The sequence below is a fragment of the Apis florea genome, unplaced genomic scaffold, assembly GCF_048593485.1.
Source record: "Apis florea isolate Af1SG1 unplaced genomic scaffold, ASM4859348v1 contig_3802_pilon, whole genome shotgun sequence".
Classification (NCBI taxonomy): domain Eukaryota; kingdom Metazoa; phylum Arthropoda; class Insecta; order Hymenoptera; family Apidae; genus Apis; species Apis florea.
In genome coordinates, this window is record NW_028256863.1 from 2,872,561 (window position 1) to 2,896,580 (window position 24,020).

The 24,020-nt window shown below is 48.6% G+C and overlaps 1 protein-coding gene across 6 annotated transcripts; it reads right to left on the reverse strand.

The window, feature by feature from the left end:
• Positions 1-351: 351 nt before the first annotated feature.
• On the reverse strand, positions 352-23,225 carry Blimp-1 (PR domain zinc finger protein 1). Of its 6 annotated transcripts, XM_086916266.1 has the most exons (9): positions 22,129-22,885; positions 10,605-10,670; positions 5,117-5,329; positions 4,316-4,435; positions 3,603-3,728; positions 3,369-3,495; positions 1,282-3,225; positions 862-1,203; positions 352-664 (listed from the first exon to the last, which is right to left on the reverse strand). In XM_086916266.1, exons 3-9 carry the CDS (start codon positions 5,321-5,323, stop codon positions 504-506), a joined length of 3,027 nt encoding a protein of 1,008 aa, XP_086772392.1. In that variant the 5' UTR covers positions 5,324-5,329; positions 10,605-10,670; positions 22,129-22,885; the 3' UTR covers positions 352-503. The 6 variants fall into 6 exon arrangements, with proteins under 6 accessions (XP_086772392.1, XP_086772393.1, XP_086772394.1 ...); XM_086916267.1 differs by lacking the exons at positions 10,605-10,670; positions 22,129-22,885 and adding an exon at positions 22,916-23,225; XM_086916268.1 differs by lacking the exon at positions 10,605-10,670 and having other exon boundaries at positions 5,159-5,329.
• Between the last annotated feature and the right edge of the window lie 795 nt (positions 23,226-24,020).

Sequence of the window (24,020 nt, forward strand, 5' to 3'; positions counted from 1 at the left end):
AAAAGTAACCAGCTTTCAAAAAGTTCTATTCTACTAAAAGCTTTGAATTCCTTCGCGTTAACAATAACCAAGCAACAACGTTTCCCCCTCCCCCCCTCCCGCCCCCTTTTTCTCCTTCAACAATTTCGAATTACTTGTTGCACGTAATCTATCACTTTTCCTTTTTAGATCGCGCCGCGACGATCATCGACGCTCACCCATCTCTGTGCACACGCTTTCTTCTTCTTGCACGCTGCTTTTCTTACACGACGAAGTGAAACGAAGGAAAAGCAGATTTTCAAAATTCCTCCGGTTTTTTTTTTTTTTATTTATTCCCCCGCCCCCCTCCCCTGCCCTCCCCTCCCCCCGCCCCCTTCCCATTTCGAAGGGAATCGTGGAATCGTGAGTATGGCTCTCGCTTACCATCTCACGAGGGTAACATCGTTTTCGTTTGTCGTGAGCAACTCGTTTACTATTCCACGGCTGGATTTTGCGTTTGAGCGAAAGGGCTCATACCCCCATTTTTAGGTGCACTCGATTATATGAGGCTGGGAGGTCTCTATGACGCTTGGCCGCCCCACGGAATTCTCCAAGTTGTGGAGAGACGTGGAGTGCGGTCCGTGAGTGGATCCGTGCCTCTCGTAATTATCGATGTGCTCCAATTCGCATTCCTTCGGCATGTTTCCTGCAATGATCGAAACAACGTTCTCTTCTGAATGAAGAAGAAGAAGAAGAAGAAGAAGAAGAAGAAGAAGAAGAAGAAGAAGAAGAAAAGAAGAAGAAGAAGAAGAAGAAGAAGAATAAGAAGAAGAAAAGACAAAAGAATCCCTCCACGCGGGGTATCGATCGATCACACCAACACTCTGATCGAATCGAACTTACCGACGTTCATATCGGGGCCGTACTCGTAATAAGTCGGCGAGCCTACGGCCGCGGCAAGGGCAAGCTCATCCTCGATATTATTCGGCCTGCAACTGGTCGTCTTCCAATGGGTCCTAAGCCCGCTCGCGCTGATGTACTTCTTGTCGCAACCTTGGCAGGTGTAAGGCCTTTCGTTCGTGTGTAACCTCTTGTGCAACTTCAAGTGGACGAACTGGGTGAATTTCGCGGGGCACAGGTCACAGGCGTAGGGCTTTTGGCCGGAATGCAGTCTCAGATGCGTCTTGAGGTTCGAGGTCGAGCTGAACCTCTTCTTGCAGATTTCGCATTGGTGCGGCTTCTCACCTACGTTTCGCAATTATTACTCATTGCTTACTGCTCTTCATTTTTTTAAACATCGTTAAAAACATTTAATTCGCTCACCGGTGTGGACGAGATGATGCTTCTGCAGGTGGGCCAGCTGCGTGAAACTCTTGGTGCAAACGTTACACTTGAACGGCCTCTCCCCGGAATGGGTCCTCAAATGCACCTTGAGATTCGACAGTTGGCCGAACGTCTTGCAACAGACGTTGCACTCGTAATGCATCTTGCCGTCCTTCTTCTTCAACGGGTACGGCAACGACCTGTAACCCCTCGACCCTTGCGAGTTGGGGCTGAGGGAGCCGCTCTGCGAGCAACCGTGATCGTCCGGGGACAAAGAGCTCGCGGGCGAGTATCGGTTGAGGGACGAGGACGAGTTGGCGTGGATGGTGAGGCCAGGGTGATGGCCTAGGTGTAGATTGTGCGTGCCAGCGATCAACGTCTGATTACCGTCCATCTGCATCGTGGACGAGGTCGGCAACTGATGGCTGCTCGTCGCAGCCTCCAGCCTCCTCCCGTCCGTCCTCTCGTACACCACGTTCCCGCTCGGGGTCGGCGAGTAGGCGGTGCAATTGATGGACAGGGGGGCCACGTTGTGATGCAACGACCCGTTCTGATGGTAAATACCGTAGGGGTAGGAGGAGGGGGATTGGATGGGCGAGATCGGGGACACGCTCTGATTCCCGTTCGCGGCCGAGTTGGGATACACGGGGCTCGAGTCTATTTGGCATCCGCCCGAGCCGCTCGAGTAAAGGATGGTGGTGGACGCGCCCCCCGCTGGATTCGGCGAGGGGCTCTTCGTCTTTCTCTTGGATGGCGGTTGGCAGCCTTGGTGGTTGGTCGGGGTGGTCGTCGAGGGGTGAAGATTACTCGTGGACGTGAGCATCGCGCTGGACGATAGGACGACGCTCGCGCCCGAGTGATGATTGCCGCCCGAATTGTTGCTCGACGAATGTATATTCCCCGGATGGGATTGCAGAAGGTTGTTGTTGTTGTTGTTGTTGGCCGCCCCTCCTCCCGTGCTCGAGTGCAAATTCGCGCTTTGCGTCGGGCTTTGCATAGGAAGGGCGCTGTTGTTCCCGCTCGTCGAATTGACGTTGCAGGTGTCCGGTTGCATAGGGAGATTCGAGCTCGAGTCCGGGCTGCAAGGCAAAATGTTGCCGTAGCGATGCGACTTTTTGTAAGAGTACGCCATCTCGGTGGGGCTCGAGGGAGGCGGCGTGACCGAGTCCACGTGCGTTTGGTGATGGTGGATGGACTGTTGTTGGTGATGCTGCTGTTGGCCGTTGTTGTGATGATTATGATGATGGTGGTGGTGGTGGTGGTGGTGGTGGTGGTGGTGGCCGTTGTTGGCGTTGTTGGTGTTGTTGTTGTTGTCGGTGGCGGTGCGAAGAAGGATGTTCTCGAGGATGGAGCTGCTCGGGCTGGCGAGGTACCCCGACGGCCTCCCGTTACCGGCCGTCACGGGCAACGCGCCCTTCACCTCGGACTCGTAGAAGGGTTTCGGGTTTTTCTCCGCCACCTCGTCCTCGGCGACCGTGGTCAGGACAACGCTCTTCTGAAGAATTATGGGCGACACCGGTTTCTGCAGTTCCGGGGTCACCGCCCTGCTAGGCAATTCCTGATCCTTGTCTTTTCCATCCAGGCTCTTCGACGTTTGAAAGTTGCCGTACGTCTTGGTGATCTTGATCTTAACCTTCCTGTACTCGTTCTTGGCCGCCGCATTGTCCTGCTTCACCACCTCGTTGCTGCACACCGACGTTTTCGCGTTCTTGCTGAAATCGAGCACGTAATTGTTCTCCGAGTCCGACTCGCTGCTCTCCTCCGGGGGCGTGAGGATCTCGTCGTGATAACCGTTCGAATGGTAGCCCTCGTCCGATCTAACGGAGCCGTCCGTCGGGGTCATTTGCGACCGTCTCTCGTAGATCGACGAGTCCTTCAGGGGCGACACCGCGTCCACGGTAGCTGGGATCTCCGTCGGTAACGCGGATTGTTGCACTTGTTGTCCTGCAACAGTACAACGATACAACGATAACGAATATTCACGTCGACGTTTCCATCCTTTCTCTCTCGCTCTCTCTCTCTCTCTCTCTCTCTCTCGCTCTCTCTCGCTAAATCTAAGAGACACAGAAGAGCAGCGTAATTCTTACGTATTCTTTGAAGCATCAGTTCGCCCGTCAACGGGTAATTGAGCCTTTCCGCGAACTCCCTGCAATACCACACCAGAAGCTCTTGATTCGGTAGTATCGGCTTGATCGTGTAAAAATAAATGTTCATCTGCGAAGAAAAAAAAAAAGAAAAGAAAAGAAAAGAAAGAAGAAAGAGGGTTGGATGAAAATCGAAATACGGGGAGGAGGGATCGAGCTCCCTCGAATTCGACTCACCTTGTACTGGCATGCTATCAGGTTCTGCGATTCGGACGAATAAGCCGGGTTTACGTAACGCATCCAATTTGATTTCTGGACGTCGTAACCGTCGATGTAGTAGAACAGCTCGTTGTTTTTGTACACCTATCGGTACACGCAACGTGATGTAACGTAATTCAGCCGATCATCGAGCCGAACGCACGCGCTCGATCTACGTACGTATATCGAGACGTTCGAAAGGAAGCTTGGGTCCGAGTCTAAATAATAACCACGGACTAGATCTTCGATGTTCGAGGCGGTTAAAGCGTCGAGCAACGAGGAAATATCCGCGATTTAGTAGCAAGACTCGAAAGAGAGAGGGGGAGAGAGAGAGAGGGAGAGAGAAAGAGAGAGAGAGAGAGGAGAGGGAGGGAGGGAGAGAGAGAGGGAGAGAGCGCCAAGTTCTCTCTATCGTAACTCATCAATTCGTTACGAGGCATCAATGGCTTCGCGGGTTTCGCTTTAAGGCTCGCTAGATCGGCTGAAACCAGTTTCTGGTCTTTGCAGGCTTCTCTCTCTATCTTTTTCCCTCCCTTTTCGTCTTCCCCTCGTTTTTTCTTTTTTTTTTTTTTTTTTTTTTTTCTTTTTTCTTCCTTTCCTCCCATCTCATCCAAGAGACTGGCCTACGCGATGATAGCCGACCGCTTGCGAAATATGCGCGGCTCTCGAATAGACACTCGAACGATTCTTACCCTCCAGAAGTACTTCCGGTTCGCGTCGGCCGGCACCGAGTCCTTGGTGTACACATGGCCCACAAGGGGACCGAACCGTGTCCCCTTGGGTATGTAACTTGTGCTCCACACTCCCAAAACCTGCGCAAAACACGCGTTCGATATCGTTTATCAGTTTACACGATTTACACGATTCAATCGAATTAATTTGAGATTCCGTTGTCCTCTCGGTCCCCTATCTCCCCTCGCCCGTAATTGCCCCCTATACAAAATTATCTTGTACACTCCGGGCAAGTGAAATAATAGATTTCCATCGATCTTGTCGGAAAGCACGTTAAAACTGTGCTTTTATCCGATTATTTACGAACGGATCGATCTATTTTCGTCACATGGTGCTAGTACTATAATGCATCAACAATTTTCCAAGCCGTTATTCGGTAGTTTCCCGAACGAAATAATTCTAAATCCGATCGTTTTCCAAATCTTTCGTTCCACGCGATTATCCGACACAAAAGGTGTAAACGCAGCACGGTCGAAGCAAGAGTTCGTAGAGTTGGTGCAACGACCGAGGCTATTGGTCTCGATTCCCCGTCACCGAGGAAAGTGTAACGATTTGCTTGGGCTCTAGGTCATACAGCTCGGTAAGTTGATTAGCTCGTTGTGTCGCTCGGTCAAGTTTGATTCACCCTTTAAATCGGGAACAATTAGCCGCCCGATCGAGAACGAGTACTTCGTTTTTCCGGAGTTCAAGGGCGTTGTTTCGGGGCCGAGTTCGGGGAAAGGGGTTGGAGAGAAATCGTTGATTACGCTCGCGACTCTCACCGAGGAGGTCTCGAGAAACGATTCTTTGGCGGAGGAACGTACATCGTTGAGGGCCTGAGAAGGTTTGAGGACCAAATTTCTTGGCAGGGATGCCTCCGCACGATTGGTATCGCCGGGCGATGCCGACACATCCGGTACCAAATATACCGCATGCTGCTCGAATTCCTCTTCTCTCAAGGTCGCGTGATCCCACTCGCTAGCCTCCATCCTTCACTGTACAAAGAAAAGAAAAAATATATATATTTGTTTGTTAATATTCTTCCTCGATATATAAAGGGGACGATTCGAATCTGTCTGATTTTTCTCCTACGATAACGGGAATATTTGTTTTGGTGTTGTAAAAGTACATTTTTTCGATTCGCATAAAAAATCGGGATAGGAATTATTCGTTGATTCATTGATTTTTAAAACGTTCGAAGCATCGCGATTGAGGAGCAACGCGAAACAATGCGCCGAAATTCAATTTTCCATCCTCCCGTGGTTAGAAGCGTTCGATCGTCGAACAGGCGAAAGTGGAAACTCGTGGAAATCTCGTGGATATTATTTAGGAATCGACAACAGTATCTGTGTGTAATGATGACGGCCGACAACGCAGAACGTTATAAATAGTTGAGATTCCGGTAAATCGATACGATCAATAACTCCAGCCATTAACTTCGAAACGCTTGTAAAAGAGAGGAAATGCGTTTGTGCCCGCGTGTCGCCGCTCTCCCAACTATCGAGAAATTTTTTTCCTTCTTTTCTTTCTTCCTTTCTTTCTTTCTTTCCTCTTCGTCGAGTATCGTCGATGAAAATCCGTAAAAAAAACTTTAATTATTCATCTTCTTTGTCGAAGAGAGCGAGAGAGAGAGAGAGAGAAGCACGATCCACGTGATAAGGGAAAAATCGCATTTTTCCCCTTGTCCCTCAATCGGCGATGGTGCAACACTTTAACATCGCGAAAGTGAAACCCGTCCACGCATTGATCGACTGCAGGGGTGAGAGGGAGGGGGACGGGGCATAAACTCTGAAGTCCAACCCTCCGCTCCTCACCCCCGCCCACCCTACCCATCGGGGGTTTTCGCTACTCGTTGAATTTCCATTTCCGTGGAAATCGCACACCACCAGTCCGTTCACCATTCGTTAACTTTCTACGTAACTTTTCGGTTTTCGTCCCTCTGATTAACAGCATTTTTCTTTGCCCTCGATTTTTGCAATTTTTCCAATTTTATTTTATTTTATTTTATTTCATTTTCGTTCTCTCTCTCTCTCTCTCTCTCTCTCTCTCGAATCGCATTTCCGTTAATTTACGGATAAACCGTGTTTTGTTACTACATTTAAAACTCTTTCCCTATTTTTCTTTTTTTCTTTTCTCATCTGTCACGTAATATCGGTGTTTTCTATTTTAGCTTTGGGATAAAAATCTCTCGTTTAGAAGTGTTTTTTCGTCGTTATTATGAAACGTTCGTTATTATATTCTTCCCCCCTTTTTTTTTTTTTTTTTTTAAACGACGAACAATCGTTTAGGGATGCTTTAAAGTGACGAACGAACAAGAATGAAAGAATCGTTTTTTTTCTTAACGAATGTTTCGCACTCGTTAATACGAACTTTTGCACAACACGCGGGATAATTTATTCGCGTGGTACAAATATTTAAATTATTTAAAGGAAAAGAAAGGGAATCGAGAAAAGTCGAATTTTCGAAAAAAAATCCACTTAACAATCGTTTCGACACGATAGCTCATTTATATTCCAATTCCTCGTCGTTCGTCAAATAAATAGAATTAAATAGAATTGTCAACTGGATCGCAACGTTAACGCAACGATACTCACGCCTTTTGGTGCATCGGTTCGCGGAGCAGCGAATCGACGAAAGTGCTACACGAGTTCCTCCGTTCCTAATTGTGCTGACGCGACTGATTACGTCTCCCCTCAACGTGGGGGATGATGACTTTTTTTTTTCTCTCTCTCTCTCTCGGTAAAGGATTTACCGGGTCCAGGTTTCTACGTGATCCTATGATTTCTCAGGGAGATCGGCATCCCGACGACTCTTGGGACACTCGGGAGCCTCGGGGACTGACCTCGCGTCGAGGGATGAAACACGTTGGCCTTTCTCAACATTTATTTTCGAGGATGTTCCTCGGCGAGGGCGAAATTCTCGGCGTCGATAAGGCCGATCGCTGCCGGCCTAGGCGCTCCTCTACCGCCTATACCACGCTTATCGATTATCAGGACATCAGGAGGAAAGGAAAATTCGGATCGGCGCTGTCGTTGCACCCGACACTAATCAACCACTCTCTCTCCCTTCTTCCTTGTTTATCAACAACTGTGCGTAACCCTCCCGCAAGATTTCCACGCGTATCTCCTCCTCGCGATTTCTCTCTTCGCGTTTCTTCGCGATCGAATCGAGAGAACGAAAGAAAACTGTATAAACTCTGGGAAGCACTCTTCACTCCTCTTTCTTTTTATCCTGGTCGGAAGGCACACGCGAACCGCTTCTCTTCCACGCACTTCTTCCTCTTCTTCTTTTCACCTTCTTCCTGTCTCGCACATCACCACCACCATCACCACCCCCTCCACCCCCTTCTTGTTACTTGTTTCCCAGCGAAGCGGAGAAACAACAAAGACGGATCGAAATGCCGAAGGAACGAGCAACTTTCGACTTTGTCGCGGAACGGGAGATAATAAATCACGCACCAAGGATGACCGGTGGAGATCCTTTCCACCCTCGTTGTTGTCAGTGACAGCGGAATAACTCTCGCGGTTGAGCGGTGAACGAGCGAGCACGCCGCGTCTACGATGCTCTACGATCGTTTGTTGGCCGAACAACAAACCAGCGGTGTTGCAACGCGATCGATTCGTTTGGATTTTTATTTAAAGAGAAAGAGAAAGAGAGAGAGAGAGAGAGTGAGTGAGTGAGTGAGTGAGTGAGTGAGAGTGAAAGAGAGAGAGGGGGGGTAGAGAGAGAGAGAGAGAGAGAGAGAGAGAGAAAAGAGAGAACGAAGGAAAGATGGAAAATTCCCCGTAAGAATAATAAAACACACTGTAGCGCGATTACGAAAACGGTTCGCGTAATTTCGCGTTTCAACCCTTTTTCGAGGGTGGTCTCCGCCTTCGGGTCTCTTTGGATGGCACACGCAGAGCGGTGTGTGGAACTCGGGTAGACCTGACCTAGCCCAACGCGAGTCGGCTTGGCTCGTCCTCCCCCTGCGTCGGTATTGGTCGCTCGCTATCCCTCTCTCTCTCCCTCTCTCTCCGTCCTTCTCCCTTTCTCTCTCTTTCTGGCGAACACGGACGTGGTGGTGTGCTGCCAGCAAAGCTGCCAGACCAGAGCAGAGGTGGTGCATTTCTCTGCGCTGCGCTTTCGATCGACCCGTTGCCAGACCTTCCCCCCTTCCCCCTCCCCCTCTCCCTCTCTCTCTACCTCACCCTCACCCTCTCTCTCTCTCTCTCTCTCTCTCTCTCCCACTTTCTATGTGTGTGTGTGTATATATATATATACACGCACACTCTCTTCTTTCTCCCTACTTCCCTCTCTCTCCACCGTCCTCCTTCCTTTCGTCCTCCTCTGTCCTTCTTCCCCCACCTCCTCTCTCGTGCATTTCCCTCTTTCCTCCTTGTCCAACCTTCGCCTCCTCTCCCCTCTTCGTCCAGCGCGTTCTCGTTACCCCTTTCAACCCCTCCAACTCTACTACTCCAGCGCGTGCAACCGTGCCTCTCCCTCCTCCCCTCTTCCTCTTCTCTCTCTCTCTCTCTTCCTTTCTCTCGCCGATCCCCTCCCTCTCTTCCTCCTTTTCTCTTCTCCTTCTCCACCCGTTTCTCTTTCTCTTTCGTCCACGGATTTTCCATGCTCTGTCGGCTCTGTCTCTCGTGTTCGTCGTCGATGCCCGATGCAGGGTGCATGCGCCGATCGCTTCTAAGTTTAATTCTTCGGATAACTTCTCGCGATCGCGTAAGACGTTGTGTCCCGTTGATATAGATATAAAAAAAAAAAAGAGAAAAAGAAAGAAAGGGAGGAAGGAAGGAAGGAAGGAAGGAACGTGACAAAAACCTGGGTTAGCACGGGAACACGGGAGGAGGGGGGTTTTATTCACGAGATTCGGTGATCGCGGCGCAAATCCATAATCGATGGGGAAATGCTATTAAAATTTCGATCTCACCGAAAATTGGAAATGGATTTTCTTCCCGAAGAGAGTAGGAACTTAATTCCGACGCGAGCGTCGCTTTACGTAACGCTACGTAAAAATCGATAGGGGTGGGAGCGTTGGCGAATGATCTAAGAATACGGAAGCGTAACTTTGTTTCCACGCGGAAAATGCGTTGCGGCGAAAAACGAAAAACGTCGTTTTTTTTTTTTTTTTTTTCGTACACGAATCGATTATTTGGCTCGGGGCTGAATAGGGGATAAAAAAAAAAAAAAAAATAGTTCGATATTTGAATTTAAATTGAATTGTACGAACGTACGTGAAATTAACCCCGATTTTTCCCGCTGGGTGGAAATCCGAGGAAGGAAAAAAGGCTGGATCGGATTGAAAAAAAAAAAAAAAAAAAGAAAAATATCGCCCGCCATGGAATTCCGTATATCATCGTATATTCCTCGAAAAAAGTGATCATCGAGTGATCCTTCGGGGTGATCATCGAAGGACAATTTCTTCCGGTCTGGTAAATTCACGAGCCAGACAAAAGCCGTCTACAAAAATCCTTCCATGTTTTTCTCCCGTCCTTGTTTACACCTCCTTTGAGCATGTGCTTTTTCCACGGTGCGTCCCTCTCGCACCGGCCTTTCCACCGGTCCGTTGTCCTCTGCCAACCCCTTCACGGGGACGTGCATTTAACCCCAGCGCCACACTCTTCCCCCCACCCTCCTCCTCTCCCTCTCATTCACGGCTCGCCGCATACACGCCGATCACGTTCGAGCCGCGTGAATGTAAATCGGCCCAAATCGATCCCAAGATTTTTCCTTCGTTATCGACCCAACTTCACCTATTCCAACGATCGATTCTTCATATTAATCGCGCTCCGACTTTTGGAGCCATCAGCTATGTACCCATGATACACACACACGTACACACACACATATATATATATAGTCCCAAATTATGGGCCACAACTCGAGAGACGATTCTCGAGATCGATAATCCCCAACATCACTTTGCTTTTTTTTTTCTTTTTTCGTCTACGCGAACGAACTGAGCGGCCATCGACCACCTCGGGTCGTCGAACCTTCTTCTAATCTCGAAGACCGGTCCCCGTTCCATTCGCAAGGTTACGAAATCCGCGCGAACGATAGCTCGCCATAATGGCATCGTTCCCATTCACCTTTCCCTCGACTCGAAAACGAGCGCGAAAAGCGGGATAAACACCGGTGGATTCGATTAAAGGAGAAGGAGCGAAGGAACGGGAGGAGAAAGGAAAAAGATAAGTTTATCAGGAGCGGGTGGGGACAGTATGGAAATTTTCTACAACGTGCTCGAATGACTCCTGGAAGGGAAGGGAAAAAAATATTTACCGGTTAGGGCCGACGATGAGGCATCGCGCGGTGTATCGACTGGCAGTAATTCACTTGGCACTGTTCCTGAAATTAATAGAATATCGTGCCAGCTGTGATTTATTCGTAATTCTGTGGAAATGCCTCGTACCGGCGGAATTAAATTTATGGCGGTAATAGCGCTTTATCGGACCTAGCGCGCATTGTCGTCCCCCCCCTGTTTCGCGTCTCCTCCCTCCCCTCCCTCGATTCCATCTCCCCCCTCCCCTCCCCTCTTCTTTTTACACCGGAATAAAATAATTCCCGTTTCATTCCCGTTTCAATCCTGTCACGCGTGCGAAATTTACGCGGCGGCGGCGGCGGCCTGCTTTTTCTTTTTTTTCTCTCTCTCTCTCTCTCTCTCTCTCTTCACGGAAAATTCGGCGGAGGACAATTAAATTCTAATCCAGTAACGGCCAGGCTAACGACGAATTTTATCGGCTCGAAACGTTTTCTAAACGTAATAGATCGATAAATTCGATCTCTCCTTCTTCCGGGAGAAAATAAAACTGCCCCGAAATGTGAGGTCCGCCGTTGTTTCGCCGTTTCGGCGGAACAGTTTCGCGACACGAGGGACCGAGAGTGACTCGTGTCGGTATGCGGGCGAGGCCGTTCACCTTGCCCGCTGAATTCTCGGGACGACGAAATTTCGTCAGCGGGGCCACGGCTCGTACGGAAATTTCACTTTTCGAGGAGCAGAGACGAGAGTAAAGGAAGGGAGGGAGGGAGGGAGAGAGGAGGAGAGAGGGAGGGAGGGAGAAGCCACCTTGCGAATTTCCACGCAGTGCCCTCCTAGCGAAAGAAGTTTCCGCGTGAATCGCCGACGACTACTAACCCAGATACGTTCCCGGGTCGTCGATCTTTTCCCTCCTCGGAGGAACGACTGTACCAGATATATTAATTTCCTTCGGTTCGACCGCTTCTTGCGAGAATCAGATACGGATCGACCGATTTCGGAATAGCTCCACTTCTACTTTTATACCGTCGTCTAAGAAAACGAAGGAAATCGTGTCTCGTTTAATCCCGTGTAAATTTCTCGATAAATTTTTCGAAAAAGAAAAAAAGAAAAAAAAAAAGGATCACACCTCTTTACGGGATCGCTTTCGATCCCATTCCGCGCGTTATTAAAATATATATAACAGGCGTGATATATTGGATATATGTATCGGTACGGACGCGAGGTGGTACCTTTTGAATCACGGTTGAAAGGGAAACCAAAAGGTTCTCGATCCTTTGTCCCCGTAAAATGAATGGCGGAAGCGCAATGTTGTCTCGACGGTTGGCAAGTTTCTAATCAGACGCGCGTAATAGCGGCCACGAATAGAAAACCGAATGTGAACCGGAAATGCCGTTTCCATGGAATCCATTCGAATCGAACCTATTCCACGCGGCGCGCGATACTTGGACTCTCGTACTACGCTCGTAACTGTTACTTTAGAGAATAACGGGCCATACGGGCGTGTATATATATGTGTGTGTGTATGTGTGTTTGTGTGTGTTTATCACGTCGATCCCGTGTACACACGCGTACACACGCGGATTTCCAGGAATAACGGGTTGAAATTCGTCTAGAATGAAATATCGTTGACTCACCCGTGTTTTTCTCACTCTTCCTATAAATTTTCCTCCTTCTCCCCTCCTCTTTCCGTACTCAAAGAGAATCCCAGAAAAATTTCTTCCCTCTCTTCCCTCCCTTCGGATCCTTCATTCATTGCAAAAGTTTCTTCGTCGCCGAGAATCAAACGAGATCCGAGACGATGGGTTTAATCGATGGCGGGCCAATTACGGTAAAAGCTGCCGAATTTCGAAGGTCAGAGGCCCGAACCGGACTATCAAATATTCATCCGGTGTTCCCGATGGTTAAGAAAGGTCTGGACGGTTTGTAAGAAGGTCGACGGTTTGTCGAGTCTGCGGGGGGGTCGATGACCCTTGAGCCTTTGAACCGGGACGTTTTGTTGGGACGTTTTTCTAGAAACCTAGTTGCTGTTGCAACTCCACCACCGATCTTGCGGCGAACGAATTTGAATTTTCATAAATTTTCAAATGTAATAATTCTCTCGTGCCGATTTTATTCGGAAAAGGTCGAAAAATAAAAATTCTTTCTCAAGTATTTACGATCGAGTGCCTTCGAGATTACTCGAATTCGATATCGTTGGGCGAAAATCTAAAGTCCCGTTTCCCGCCTAGTGAACCTAGTCGCCAGAGCCGGCGCCGATTTAAAGGCCGACGTACTCTCCGGCTGGTGGCAAAATGTAAACCGGAAAAGCAACGAGCAAGTGAATTAGCGAAGTGAGTTCGCGATTGCCCTCCCCTTTCTCTCCTCTACGGCTTGCCTCGCTCCGTCCTTCTTTCTCCTCCGCGTTCACCGCCATTCTTCCCCATTCTCTCTCTCTCTCTCTCTCTCTCTCTCTCGGCCACGGATCTGAAAGAAGGTCTCTGCCGGTCATTGTCCCACTTGGAGGTCTACTTGGACTTGGACTTGGACCATCGCTATAGGCATGGTGCGCTGAGTAACGAGGTTCCGATACCCCCATAGGGGACCCCCTTTTGCGCCTATATATTCTTCCTCTGCACGCACGCGTGTATGCGGATCCGCAGACAGGGACGGACGGAGACAGTGTTCGACACCGGTGAACGAACTTTAAACGCGGCTCCCAGCCATGCGCGAAAATCTTCCTCCTAAACGAGTTTCCTCCGCGCCGATCGCGCGCGCTTTCCTTCGCGCGCGTTTTCTTCTCCTCTCCCGTTTTCTTTTTTCCCCCGTTTTCCCGTCTCGTTCGAGAAACGAGGATAACATAGCGTCGATCGTTTCTTCGATCGATTTCCTCGACGACGAGAGGAGTAGTATTCGAGAGAGGAAGATGGAGGAGGGGAAAAAGAAGCGATTTTTCGAAAAGTCAGAATCGAACGGGAGGCTTGTTCGCGAGGCTTAGCTGCATCCCTGCATATCGCCACGTATCCGACCAACGTCGAAACGAAACCGCGTCACTCGCCTAACTGTACATAGGCTTGTGTACACCGAGGTACCGGTACACAGGTACGACTACCAAACGGTCGTAAAACCATGAATACGTGAAGACGTTTACACGTGGGCCACTATGCACGGGTCTATGCGTGTACAGGTGCGTAAAAGCACCGTTGCACGGCCGACGAAGGCGAGGCCAAAAGTAAAACCGAATTCGTTTTCGGTAGGTCTTCGGCCTGCCGCGTTTTTTTCCCCTCCTTATCTCTCTCTTTCTCTCAGCTTTATCTGCTCTTTTCTTTTCTCTCTTCAACCACTTTTTCCTTCCGCTCGTTATTTTCATTATTTCTCGTCGGGGCAATTTTTCTTTCGTATCCCGATAGAGAAAAGAAGGAGCGGGCGGGGTCGATCCAAAAACGAAAGTCGTTTCGGGACACTAGCGGAGTCGGTGAAACACGATCGATAATTCATCCTGTTGCAAATACCGGGATGGATTAATGTAACGAGAGGTAACATTAATTGTGTGTGATTCTTATGTAACCGAAAGGTGAGGAGGCGAATCGGGTCAGAGACATCGGCCAGGCCTGCGTGGCTGCGTCCCCCTCGAGTCGAGGGAACGGAATTCGTTGAACCTTGAGAGTTCATCGCGAGCGTTACGTCGCTGCGCCGATCGTGATTAATCGCGATCGAGCTAGACGGCCCTGAATTCCAAGAAGTATTCTTTCCATCGATCTGGACGGGACAACGATGGTGCTCGTTGCTCTCCTGTTGAACCTCGATGAAGTCACGAACGGACCGTGACTTCAAAGCCAATTTTTCCTCTTGGCTGAATCGTGCCATTCCACCGACTCTTTCGCTCTTGTTGTTGTTACTCGATCACAAGGATGATGAAAAGTGTCGTAAAAAATTTCAATCGACTTGGTTTAAGCAGAAGAGTCGCAACAAAGAAACTTTCATTAACCTTTTCAGGGACGCGTTTCTTTTCTAAAGATTCTTAAAGTATCGTAAACGGTATATATATATATGTGTATGTGTGTGTGTGTGTATACCTTTGACGTCTTAAAAATCCCCGAAGAGATTAAGATTCGTTACGTTTGAAAAAAGAAGAAAGAAAGAAAGAAAAGAGAAAAGAAAATTCTCGCGAAAAATCTTCGATATATTTATATTTATATAAACAAGATGGAAAAGATGGTCGAGGCCCGTGACCCAAATCGGAACGAAGTAGAGGTTTAAAAGTGGTCCGACGGCATAGCAGCGCGTATCGTTTCGCAAAAGTACAAGTGGAAACGGAGGATGGCTGGTCGGCCGCGGTTGGAAGCAACGTGGCGCGCGCCAAGGCAGAACGCCGCTCTCGAGTGGTTGTGATCGACGTCAGGCCGTACGTGGCCAGCCGCTTTCAATGGGGACACGTGATCGGCAGACTACGGCAGTGGTGGAGGTCGACCGGCTGGTTCGCCGGTCTGCCCTCTCTTTCTGTTCTTTCCGTTCTCGGCCGAGGACCTCCTCTACGTACGCCGTGGAGTCACGGACGACCGCTATATCATTTTCGCTACCGGCCTGCGCGCCTCGGTTCACCGTTCTCGTCGGTTGTTGAACCCGACTCTCTTTGCGCGCTGCATAACCCATTTTGTAATAGCACACTTCGAACGCACCGCTATCCTTTTCCCAAATTCACGCTCGCGTGTATCGTACGTGCCGGACAATTTATTTCGGACGGTGTCCAACCAGAAGAGATTTCCTTCGGGTACGACAAAATTTCGCGAAAATTTTTTATTTACAAGCGCGAGGAAAAATTTATTGTTTCTTTTTCTTTCTTTCTTTCTTTTTTTTTTTTTTTTTTCCTTCCTTTCTCCTCCACGTTGATCCATCCGAGAGATCCTTGGAGAATTGTCAGAGCGGAGAAAGAAATCGGCGAGATTTTTACGCGCACGAGTGAAATGAATTTGTACTAGGTCGCAGGTTTCCATTCTCGTCGGTTATTGAACTTGACTCTCTTCGCGCGCTGCATAACCCATTTTGTAATAGCACACTTCGAGGCTGTCGGCATTGTTTCCTCAAAGACAATTTACGCTCAGTTTCCATTCTTTCACCTCGAACCGACTCGGCGACGAGCAATCGTCAAACGCGCATAGAAATGGACATTTATCTTCGAACGAACGAACGAAATCTTGGTGTGTTTTCGCGCGTGTTCAATTCCCTTTTGCCGTGTGCCCGATTTCCAGCGAAGGAAAGGCGGATTTTCATTTTCCTGCACGGTCGATGAACTTGGCACTCGTCGTACCGCGACAACCCATTTTGTAATAGCAGAAATCGCAGCGGGGCCCGCACGCACATCTTATTACAAAATGGACTGCGTAACGGTGTCCTTGCTCGAGATTAATCCTTCTTTGCCCGCATCTTTCTTCATTTATCCAAACTCCGTTCAAAATCGTGAAAAGTAACACACAAAAAGAAAAAAAGAAGAAGAAGAAGAAGAAGAAAAAGAAAAAGATAAACGTGTAATATAACATAATAAAGGAGGAGGAGAAAAGCTGACCGCTCGAAGAAACGTTCACTATTCGCTTTGCCACGGTAAAAAGCAAACGAACGGGCAATCAGTTTGCGCATTGGGAAGCAAGGAGGAGCACAGGTTGTACCGTTTCGAAAATTTCCCTCCGCATTCCTGCGGCCTTCTCGCTCCTCCTTTGTCCATGTAACCTATTTCGCGAAAGGAACTGGTGGTGGAACATTTGCGCCCCGACGAAACGAATTGTTGTTCCACGCGCATACACCGGGTCGCGGGCCTTCGCCGCTTTTCAACCGAAGGCACAAAGGAACCATGGCTCGCGCGAATCGCTCTTTCTCCCTTCGCGTTTCTCGACACGACAATGAATTTCTTCACGGTTCGCGTAAAATCTCCTCCACTTTTAAAAAGTGAAAATCGAGGGGATATAATCGCCTGGAATTTATATTATTATCGCGTACCGTTCCATCGAAAGAAAAGAAACAAGAAGAAGAAGAAGAAGAAGAAGAAAAGGGAACACGCAGGGGAAATTATTAGCATCCGGATGACGACCCTGATATAAGCGAGTTGTGCACGTCACCGAGTGCCGACCTGCGGCACGACGCCGGAGAAATTGTCGTAGCCAGATAAGAGCGTCGGTTATTCGGGGGTATTGTGCTCGACTCGCGTGGCGTAAGGCAGGTCAGGCATATACGCTCCTATATCTCGTTCGAGGAGCTTCTACTTCTCTCAGAGGGGAGGCATCTCTCGTTCTAATTAAACGCGCGAAACAACTTTTGGGAAGAAAACGATTTCGACGACGAATCGACGAACCGTTTACGAACGAATTTTTCAAACGAATTTTAAACGAATAACGATTATTAATGATGGAGGGAGGTATTATTGTTCGTTTAACGGATTCGTTTCGATTGCAACGGGGGAAAAAAAAAAATGATATTTTGTTACGCGTCGCGAGAATTGCAGTCGGGCTCGTTCGATGGAACACGTAACGCGCATTTGCGCTTCCGGTCGATACCTCCGGCCGATAAAGCGTTCCTCGTAATCGTTGTGAAAGAGATTAAATAACGGAGTTTGTCCGTTTCCGCATTGAATAGCACGAACTTCAATGTCAATGTCAGTCGCCCTTTCACCTTATATAACGAACGAGTGCGCAGACCTCGCTCGCTCGCTCGCTCGCTCGCCTCTGCATATTACCAGCTCAATCGAGTCGGATGAAACGAAATAATTTCTCTTCGTTCCAACGATCGATTTCGGATCGATCGATCAACGACCAATTTATCGAAATTGTCCGATTTTTCAACTTTTTCCCCTGCCAACGAGAGGGAAAAGAAGAAGAAAAAGAAAAAGAAAGAAACACGATGTTGCGAAAATCTTGGTGATAAATCGTTCGTGGTATATAAGAAGAAATTAGAAGTTAACTGCGCGACCGTTTTGAATTGCAAATCGGCATACTTGCTCGGTACGGCAATCGTTCTTCTAGCTAGTTGTTGCTTATTCAAAGTCGTTCACGGGTACTCGAGAAAATGGAAATTTTACGTGGTATATTTTCTAGGTAAGTGTACCTTCGTCCGGTATCGCGACGATAGTAAACTCCGTTTATTGCCGTGGAGAGAGTAAAGGATAGGTCAGCCTTGAACGCTAAATTTAACCTCGATACGTAATTACCCGGTGGACATTGGGAAAAAGTGATCCAGGAAGTACATAAAGTCGTATCGAGACCGCGTCGAATTTGTTCACGATCGAGCGTTGTTCGTACACCTTCCTATCGAACAACTTCCTGTTTTACACTCTTTCGAGATAGCCCATCAGCTGCCGCGTTTCAGACCACGCAACCATCTCGTCCTTTTCCTTTTTGGATGTAAACTATAATCTTCAACGTGCTCGCCACCAACGATTTAAATTGAATTCGAGGTGAGCGTGACAAAAAAAAAACGAAAAAAAAAAAAAAATAAATAAATCAGATTTTAGAAAGCGTAATTTTTTAAAAAGCAGGAAGACTTTCATAATCCAATGATAACGTGCAATTATAATAATTTAATCGAAATACGATCGATGTTCGAACATTTTTCTTAAGAACGAAAAAAAAAAAAAAAAAAAGGGTATTGAATTTAAATCGCGTAAATGAATTACACGCGATATTGTATAAAAAAAAATTTCAAGCCCGACGCGTTCGAAGAAGAGAAAAGAGAAAATGGAACGGAAAAGTGATGAGAACGGAAGTTGCGTGTGTAGGAAAAGTGTGTTTTGATCGTGCTCAAGAGTAGCTCGGGGCTGTCGACAGGTAGAGCAAGGCTATAGCGCAAGCAAAGTGAAGCGAAGGGAGGGAATCTCACGGCTGATGGCTGGCCGTGACTTTACTCAACTCAGCCGGCACTCGGGCCGGCGCAACGCGTCAATGTAGAACGGTCATTGACTCCTGGTGCTCGGCTCGCGAGCCTCCTATATACGTGCAAGCTCGAGCCTTCCTCCTTCTCTTTAACCAGACGCGCTTCTGCGCGATGCGAACACCCGGTACGTGGCTTATACGTGCCTCGCCATTCCTCGTCATACTTCGGCCTTCTCCACTCGATCATCGAACCATTCCACTCATTTTTGCCACGTTTATTTACCTCTCAATGGCGATCGATTCGATCGATCGATCCAGCTCCACGCATCGATATTCTCTTTTTCTTTTTTGTTTGTTTGTTTGTTTTTTATTCATTCCTACTTTCCATCTCTCTAATCTCTCTAAGAGAGAATTTTTAAAAATAATCGATCTCTGTATCATTTTTAAACATCGTCGTTTCCTCGTTCCACTGATACTTTTGATTTTCCTTCTTCGTCGTTTTATCCTCGATTTCCGGATTCGGGGCCAGAATCTCTTTCGACTCTTCGGACTCGAACAACGTTTTCCCTCGATAATGATAATAAAGCGCGATGTAGGGCGGTTATTGGCTCTTCGCGCTAGACCCACTCGAGACCCCCTTGTGCCCGCGCTCGCCATTCACATTCGCGCGTTTCACGCTCGAAAACAGCCACCCGGTGCATCATACTTGCCTCCGCACCACAGATCCGTGATACTCTGATGGTTTTTCGGTGCACCGAGCATTCGGTCCCGAGGTAACGATCATTTTTCTTCCCCTCCTCACCCCAACGATCTCGCGAGGGGCGATAAAACGATTTCAGAATGAACATTGGCGCAAGAACAGAGGCGCAAGTGTTGGCGGTACCCCGGCGTCGTGTTAATGGCGTTTCCACCGGAATACGAACGTGTTTATTTTTTTCTTCTTCTTTCTTTTTTTTTTTTTTTTTCTTTTTTCCCTCCGGTTGACCTTGGAATCCGGCGGGAACCGGAGGAGTTTTACGATATTTTTATGGAAGATTTACGCGCCGCTGCCGCCGCCAACTTTATCGCGGTAAATTCTTGCGGAGAACAGGGTAAGTGAGAATGAGGAAGTGAGTATAATGGTCTTTATAGCGGGGCGCATCCACGCAGACTCGCGCGCATCTCGCGTTTAACCGGTCCTTACGCACCTTCTTCTCGATAATATTAACCAACGCAGGCGATAAAAGTAATGACGTTGATAATCGCGATAAATTCACTGTTTGATAACGAGGCCTCCCCTCTCCTCCCCTCCCCTCTTCCCCCCCCCACTCCCCCTCCCGATTATTTCACCAGTCGGGGAAATTTAAGGAATTCGAATCGAGGGACTTTATCGACTTTATCGCTCGATCGATCGTTTCGTTGCCGAATTCGAAATTTGCCGAAGAGGATTCTCGCCTCGATTGTGACGATTCCGAATTTCGACCGCGAGAAGATCATCGATTCGACGCGGATAGAAGATTCGAAAGTTATTCTTTTACGGTAAACGTGTCAACGCGCGATAATTAATAAAGAGGAGCGCGTGAAACGGGACACCGTGTATATATACCGGACGGTCATCGTTACGGTAGCGCGTAATACTTTACGGTTCGGCGTATGTATTATCGCGAAATCGCAGGACAAGCGCAATTTTTGCATGGAAAATGGCGCTACGGTACTTTCAGCCTCGCCGCTCGCCCGCGGCGAACGAATCTAGGCTAGGCCTACGAACGACACGGTCATCGACCACCCTTGATTTTTTTCTTTTTCTCTCTCTTCTTCTTCTTCTTCTTCTTCTTCCTCTTCTTAAAGACGGAGAAAGCGACGCTACTTCTGCCTCGTACTAATTAGATTACGACGAGATCGAAATATTCGAGAAAGGGAGGGGGGTGGGGGGAAGTGTCGAGGATAATCTCCTCTTCGAATTATCCCATCTCCGATTTGAAATTTGAAATTTTCTTTTCTTTCTTTTTTTATTTTATTTTTCTTCGAAAATTATATACGTTACATTACAACGGCAGGCTGTGATATATTTATTATGTTTACGTTTACCATTTGAAAAATAATAATAAACGTTTCGATGTTAAATAATATGATTAAAATAAGAGAGAGAGAGAGAGGGAGGGAGGGAGGGAGGGAGAAAGGATCGATTCTTCGAATCGTTCGGATACATCTTCTTGACTTTCGACGGCGAAGTGGCCCGTTTGAAAAGTGCAACGACCGTTCCAATAAATCGACCGCCCCCGTCCCCCACCCCGAAATGATTACATACACGCGAGTTTGCAATGACCGCGGCTACGAACCGCGGTCTGCGGATACCGTTATGTCACATTAGTAGGCACCTGCAGGCGTCATTATCCTCTCCCACAGCGTGCCATTCTCAAAATCGAAAACCACTTATCCTATAACGAGGCAGAAATCGATTCTCGAGCTCGTTTACGCTTTCCTTCAATATTTTTCTTTTTTTTTTTTTCTTTTCTTTTTCTTTTTCAACCGCTCGCGTGACGGAATGCCGCTGGATTAAACGGAAATTTCATCTAATTCAGGCCATTATGTTAATTTTCCCGCTGTTGTTGTTGTTGTTGTTGTTGTTGTTCTCTAGCTTTCCCACCTTGTTATCCTATCCTATTTTCCTTCTTTATCCTTCATCTCTTACACGAAGAAAGTAAACGGAATATGATGGTTGTTCATCTCGTAGAATTGTAGAGAGCAACGATCGCAAATGAGGAGGGAATGGAAACACGCGATCGTTCCCCGGATCGACAGATTTTCGAACGAGGAGGAGGAGGAGGAGGAAGGGGGAGGGGGCCAACTGTGCACCGTTATGTCATATTAGGAAATACGCGCGTTTAACGGTGTCTCTCTATTCGCTGTTTGACGTAGCTTCGCTACGTGATCCAATCCGTTTACCAGTGGCTCGATAACGAGAGAATATTTTTCAATTGGAAAGAACGATAATTCGACCGATAGTTCGGATGTTTAAATTTGCAAGTATATATATATATATAGCTTTCTCGCTTTCTTTCCTTTTTTTCTTTTTCTTTTCTTTTTTTTTTTTTTGTTTTCTTCTTCTTCTTCTTTTATTCGGCAAATCGATCGCGGATCGATGTTGCGTTGTTGTCATTCGTTTTTTTTTAGAGAGACAGGGACGAATTACGAACAACGGAGGCGAGGATTGCGTTATCGTTGCTTTTACCGTTCTCTTTTTTCTTTTTCTTCAGGCTTTGAGTTTGGTCCTGGTACCGTTAGGGCCAAGGCTCTCGAGGAATCGAGCGTGAAGAAACACTTTCTGTATTCGACGAGCTCCTTCTATGACGTAACCTTCTCGACGCGTTGAAGGGTCTCGGTCGTTCGAAGTAACGAAGCTTCTCGGATGTTATTTTATTGCTACTATCGTTCCCAGTCCGTGAATTATACGAGAGATATGACGCTCGATTCGAATAACAATTTTACCCGGTTATAGGAAGAAAGAAAATAAGAAAAACCACGTTGTCGAGCGAGCGTTTTCCCGAACCGTACGGAAGAAAATCGAGATCGGGACGATGAAACGATAAAATATAACGGCAAGGGCCTACTTTTACTTAGAAAGCATTGGGAGCATCGTACGGATCGGACGATTGAAATTTATTTCACTCGGATCGTTAGAGGGACGTCGATTTCGATATCGGAATACGAAAAAGGAGGGCTCTCCGTCACTCACCTTGGACGTCTCCCTGTGCGGGGGCGGAAATCCTGACACAAGGCACGGCAAACTGTCAAAGTTCACAAGTCAAAGTCACTGACATATCTCCGAGTCGACGGTCCGTCAGCGGTCGCACTATCGGCGCGAAACCTTGGCTACCCGAGCCGATCTCATCGACTCGTTCTCATCGATCGGTCGATCGAGTTGTTCGACCTCTTCCTCTCGACGCGAGGCCGCCACCCACGTCCCGCGTTCTCCACTCTCCCTCGACGTTCCGTTGCGGAAGTTGGCCGGTCGAGTCGAGGGATGGCGCGACGATTTAACGACGACTCGATCCGCCGTCCATGGATCTCCCTGTTTTCCCGCGGGCCTCGCCGCGTCGAGCAAGTAAGCGGATCGGAATCACGCGCGGAGGACCTCTCCTCGCTCTTTGGCGAAGAGGACTGCCTCGTCCTTGACGTACGGCCGTGTACACCGTGCGAAGCCGCGTGGTTCGAACTGACGAGTACGGCGGGTAAGGTGAGTCTAGGTGTCTCCTTGTGTACGAACCGCGCGCGTGTACGCACCAACGTAACCACGTTACCGTCGCGCGTTTGTCGGTGTGTGCGTCGCCGGGAGGACTGTGGCGGCGGAGGACGGGTGGCGAGGAAGGAAGAGAAGGAAGGCCCGCTCCTCCGCTCGCCTCGAGTCCTCCTCTCTCGACTTCTCTTTTCTCCCTCCCTCCTTCTCCCTCCCTCTCCCTCCCTCTTCTCTTCCCTTCTCTTCGATCCTCCGTTCCTTCTCCTTCCTGCTGCTGCTCCCTTACCTGCCTCCTCCCCTCCAACCCTCTTCGTCTTTCTTCAACAGAGCTCGAGAGAAGCTCCTTCCTTCGATTCTCCTCCCTTCCTTCTCCTCCTTCTTCGTTTCGCTCTTTCCTCGTTCTCTCCTTTCTTCCTTTCTTTCCTCCTCTCGGATTCTCCTCTCCTCGCCTCGTTCCTCGGTGCAGAGAGGAACGACGACGACGACGACGAGGACCACGTCGACGACGACGAGGACGACGAGGTGGTACAGCCGCGGCGGTACGTTTCGTTCGTTCGGTTCAGTATTCCCCATCGACAGAACCAACGGTACTCTTCCCCACCCCCTTCGCTCGCCTCGCTACGCCTCGGCTTCGCTCCGAGTTCTCGCTCCTCCGCAACCAGAGAACGCTACCTACCTCCTTCTCGCTCCTCCTTGTCCCTTTCCACCTCCTTCCCTCCTCTTCCTAACCATCCTCGGCCACCTCGAGTAACCCCTCCCTCCCTCCCCGCCCCCTCGCCCCCCTTTTTTCACTCGCTCGCTCGCTCGCTCGCTCGCTCGCACGCTCTCTTTCTCCACTGTTTTTCTCCACGCGCCTTCCCCCTCCTCCGCCCGTGCCCGGCCCTCGCTTCTTCCGTCTCCCTCCCACGGCCGGCCTCGCAACCGTGCCTTCCTTCTCATCTGGTTACTGACCTCCGAAAATACAAGCCGAAGGACCAAGGCGTACACGTAGCCAGCCAGCCCCTCGTCCTCTCCTCCTTCGCCGCTCCTTTTCCTCTCTAATCTCTCCACGCATCCGTGGGGACCTTCGAAAAGGGAAGTCAGGAGGAGGAGGAGGAGGAAGAAAGTCGGAGGAAAGGACACGCGAAAATTTTCCTTCGCCTCGATCTTCCGATGCTGGTGTTCTCGACGTTTCACTTTTCCTTCTCCCCACATTCGTTTCCAAAGCGTTCCGAGCTCGTGACCAAAGGTTGACCCCTGGAAGGTTTCGAGTCAGGCAAAAAGAAAAGAGAGAATCAAAGCTAAAGATCGATTAATCGTAATAATTTTTTTTAATCGGCGTGTCGTTTTTTTTCTCCTCTCTTCCGCGTTTCTTCTTGCCTCTCTCTCTCTCTCTCTCTCTCTCTCTCTCT

Bases quoted from the DNA above. Each gene is read 5' to 3' on its own strand.
- Blimp-1 (XM_086916267.1), bottom strand. From the start codon at position 5,323: ATGGAGGCTAGCGAGTGGGATCACGCGACCTTGAGAGAAGAGGAATTC. The intron at 1,204-1,281 runs GTGAGCGAATTA...TGCGAAACGTAG, and splicing joins GCATCATCTCGTCCACACCG to GTGAGAAGCCGCACCAATGC. The intron at 665-861 runs GTAAGTTCGATT...CGATCATTGCAG, and splicing joins CGGCCCCGATATGAACGTCG to GAAACATGCCGAAGGAATGC.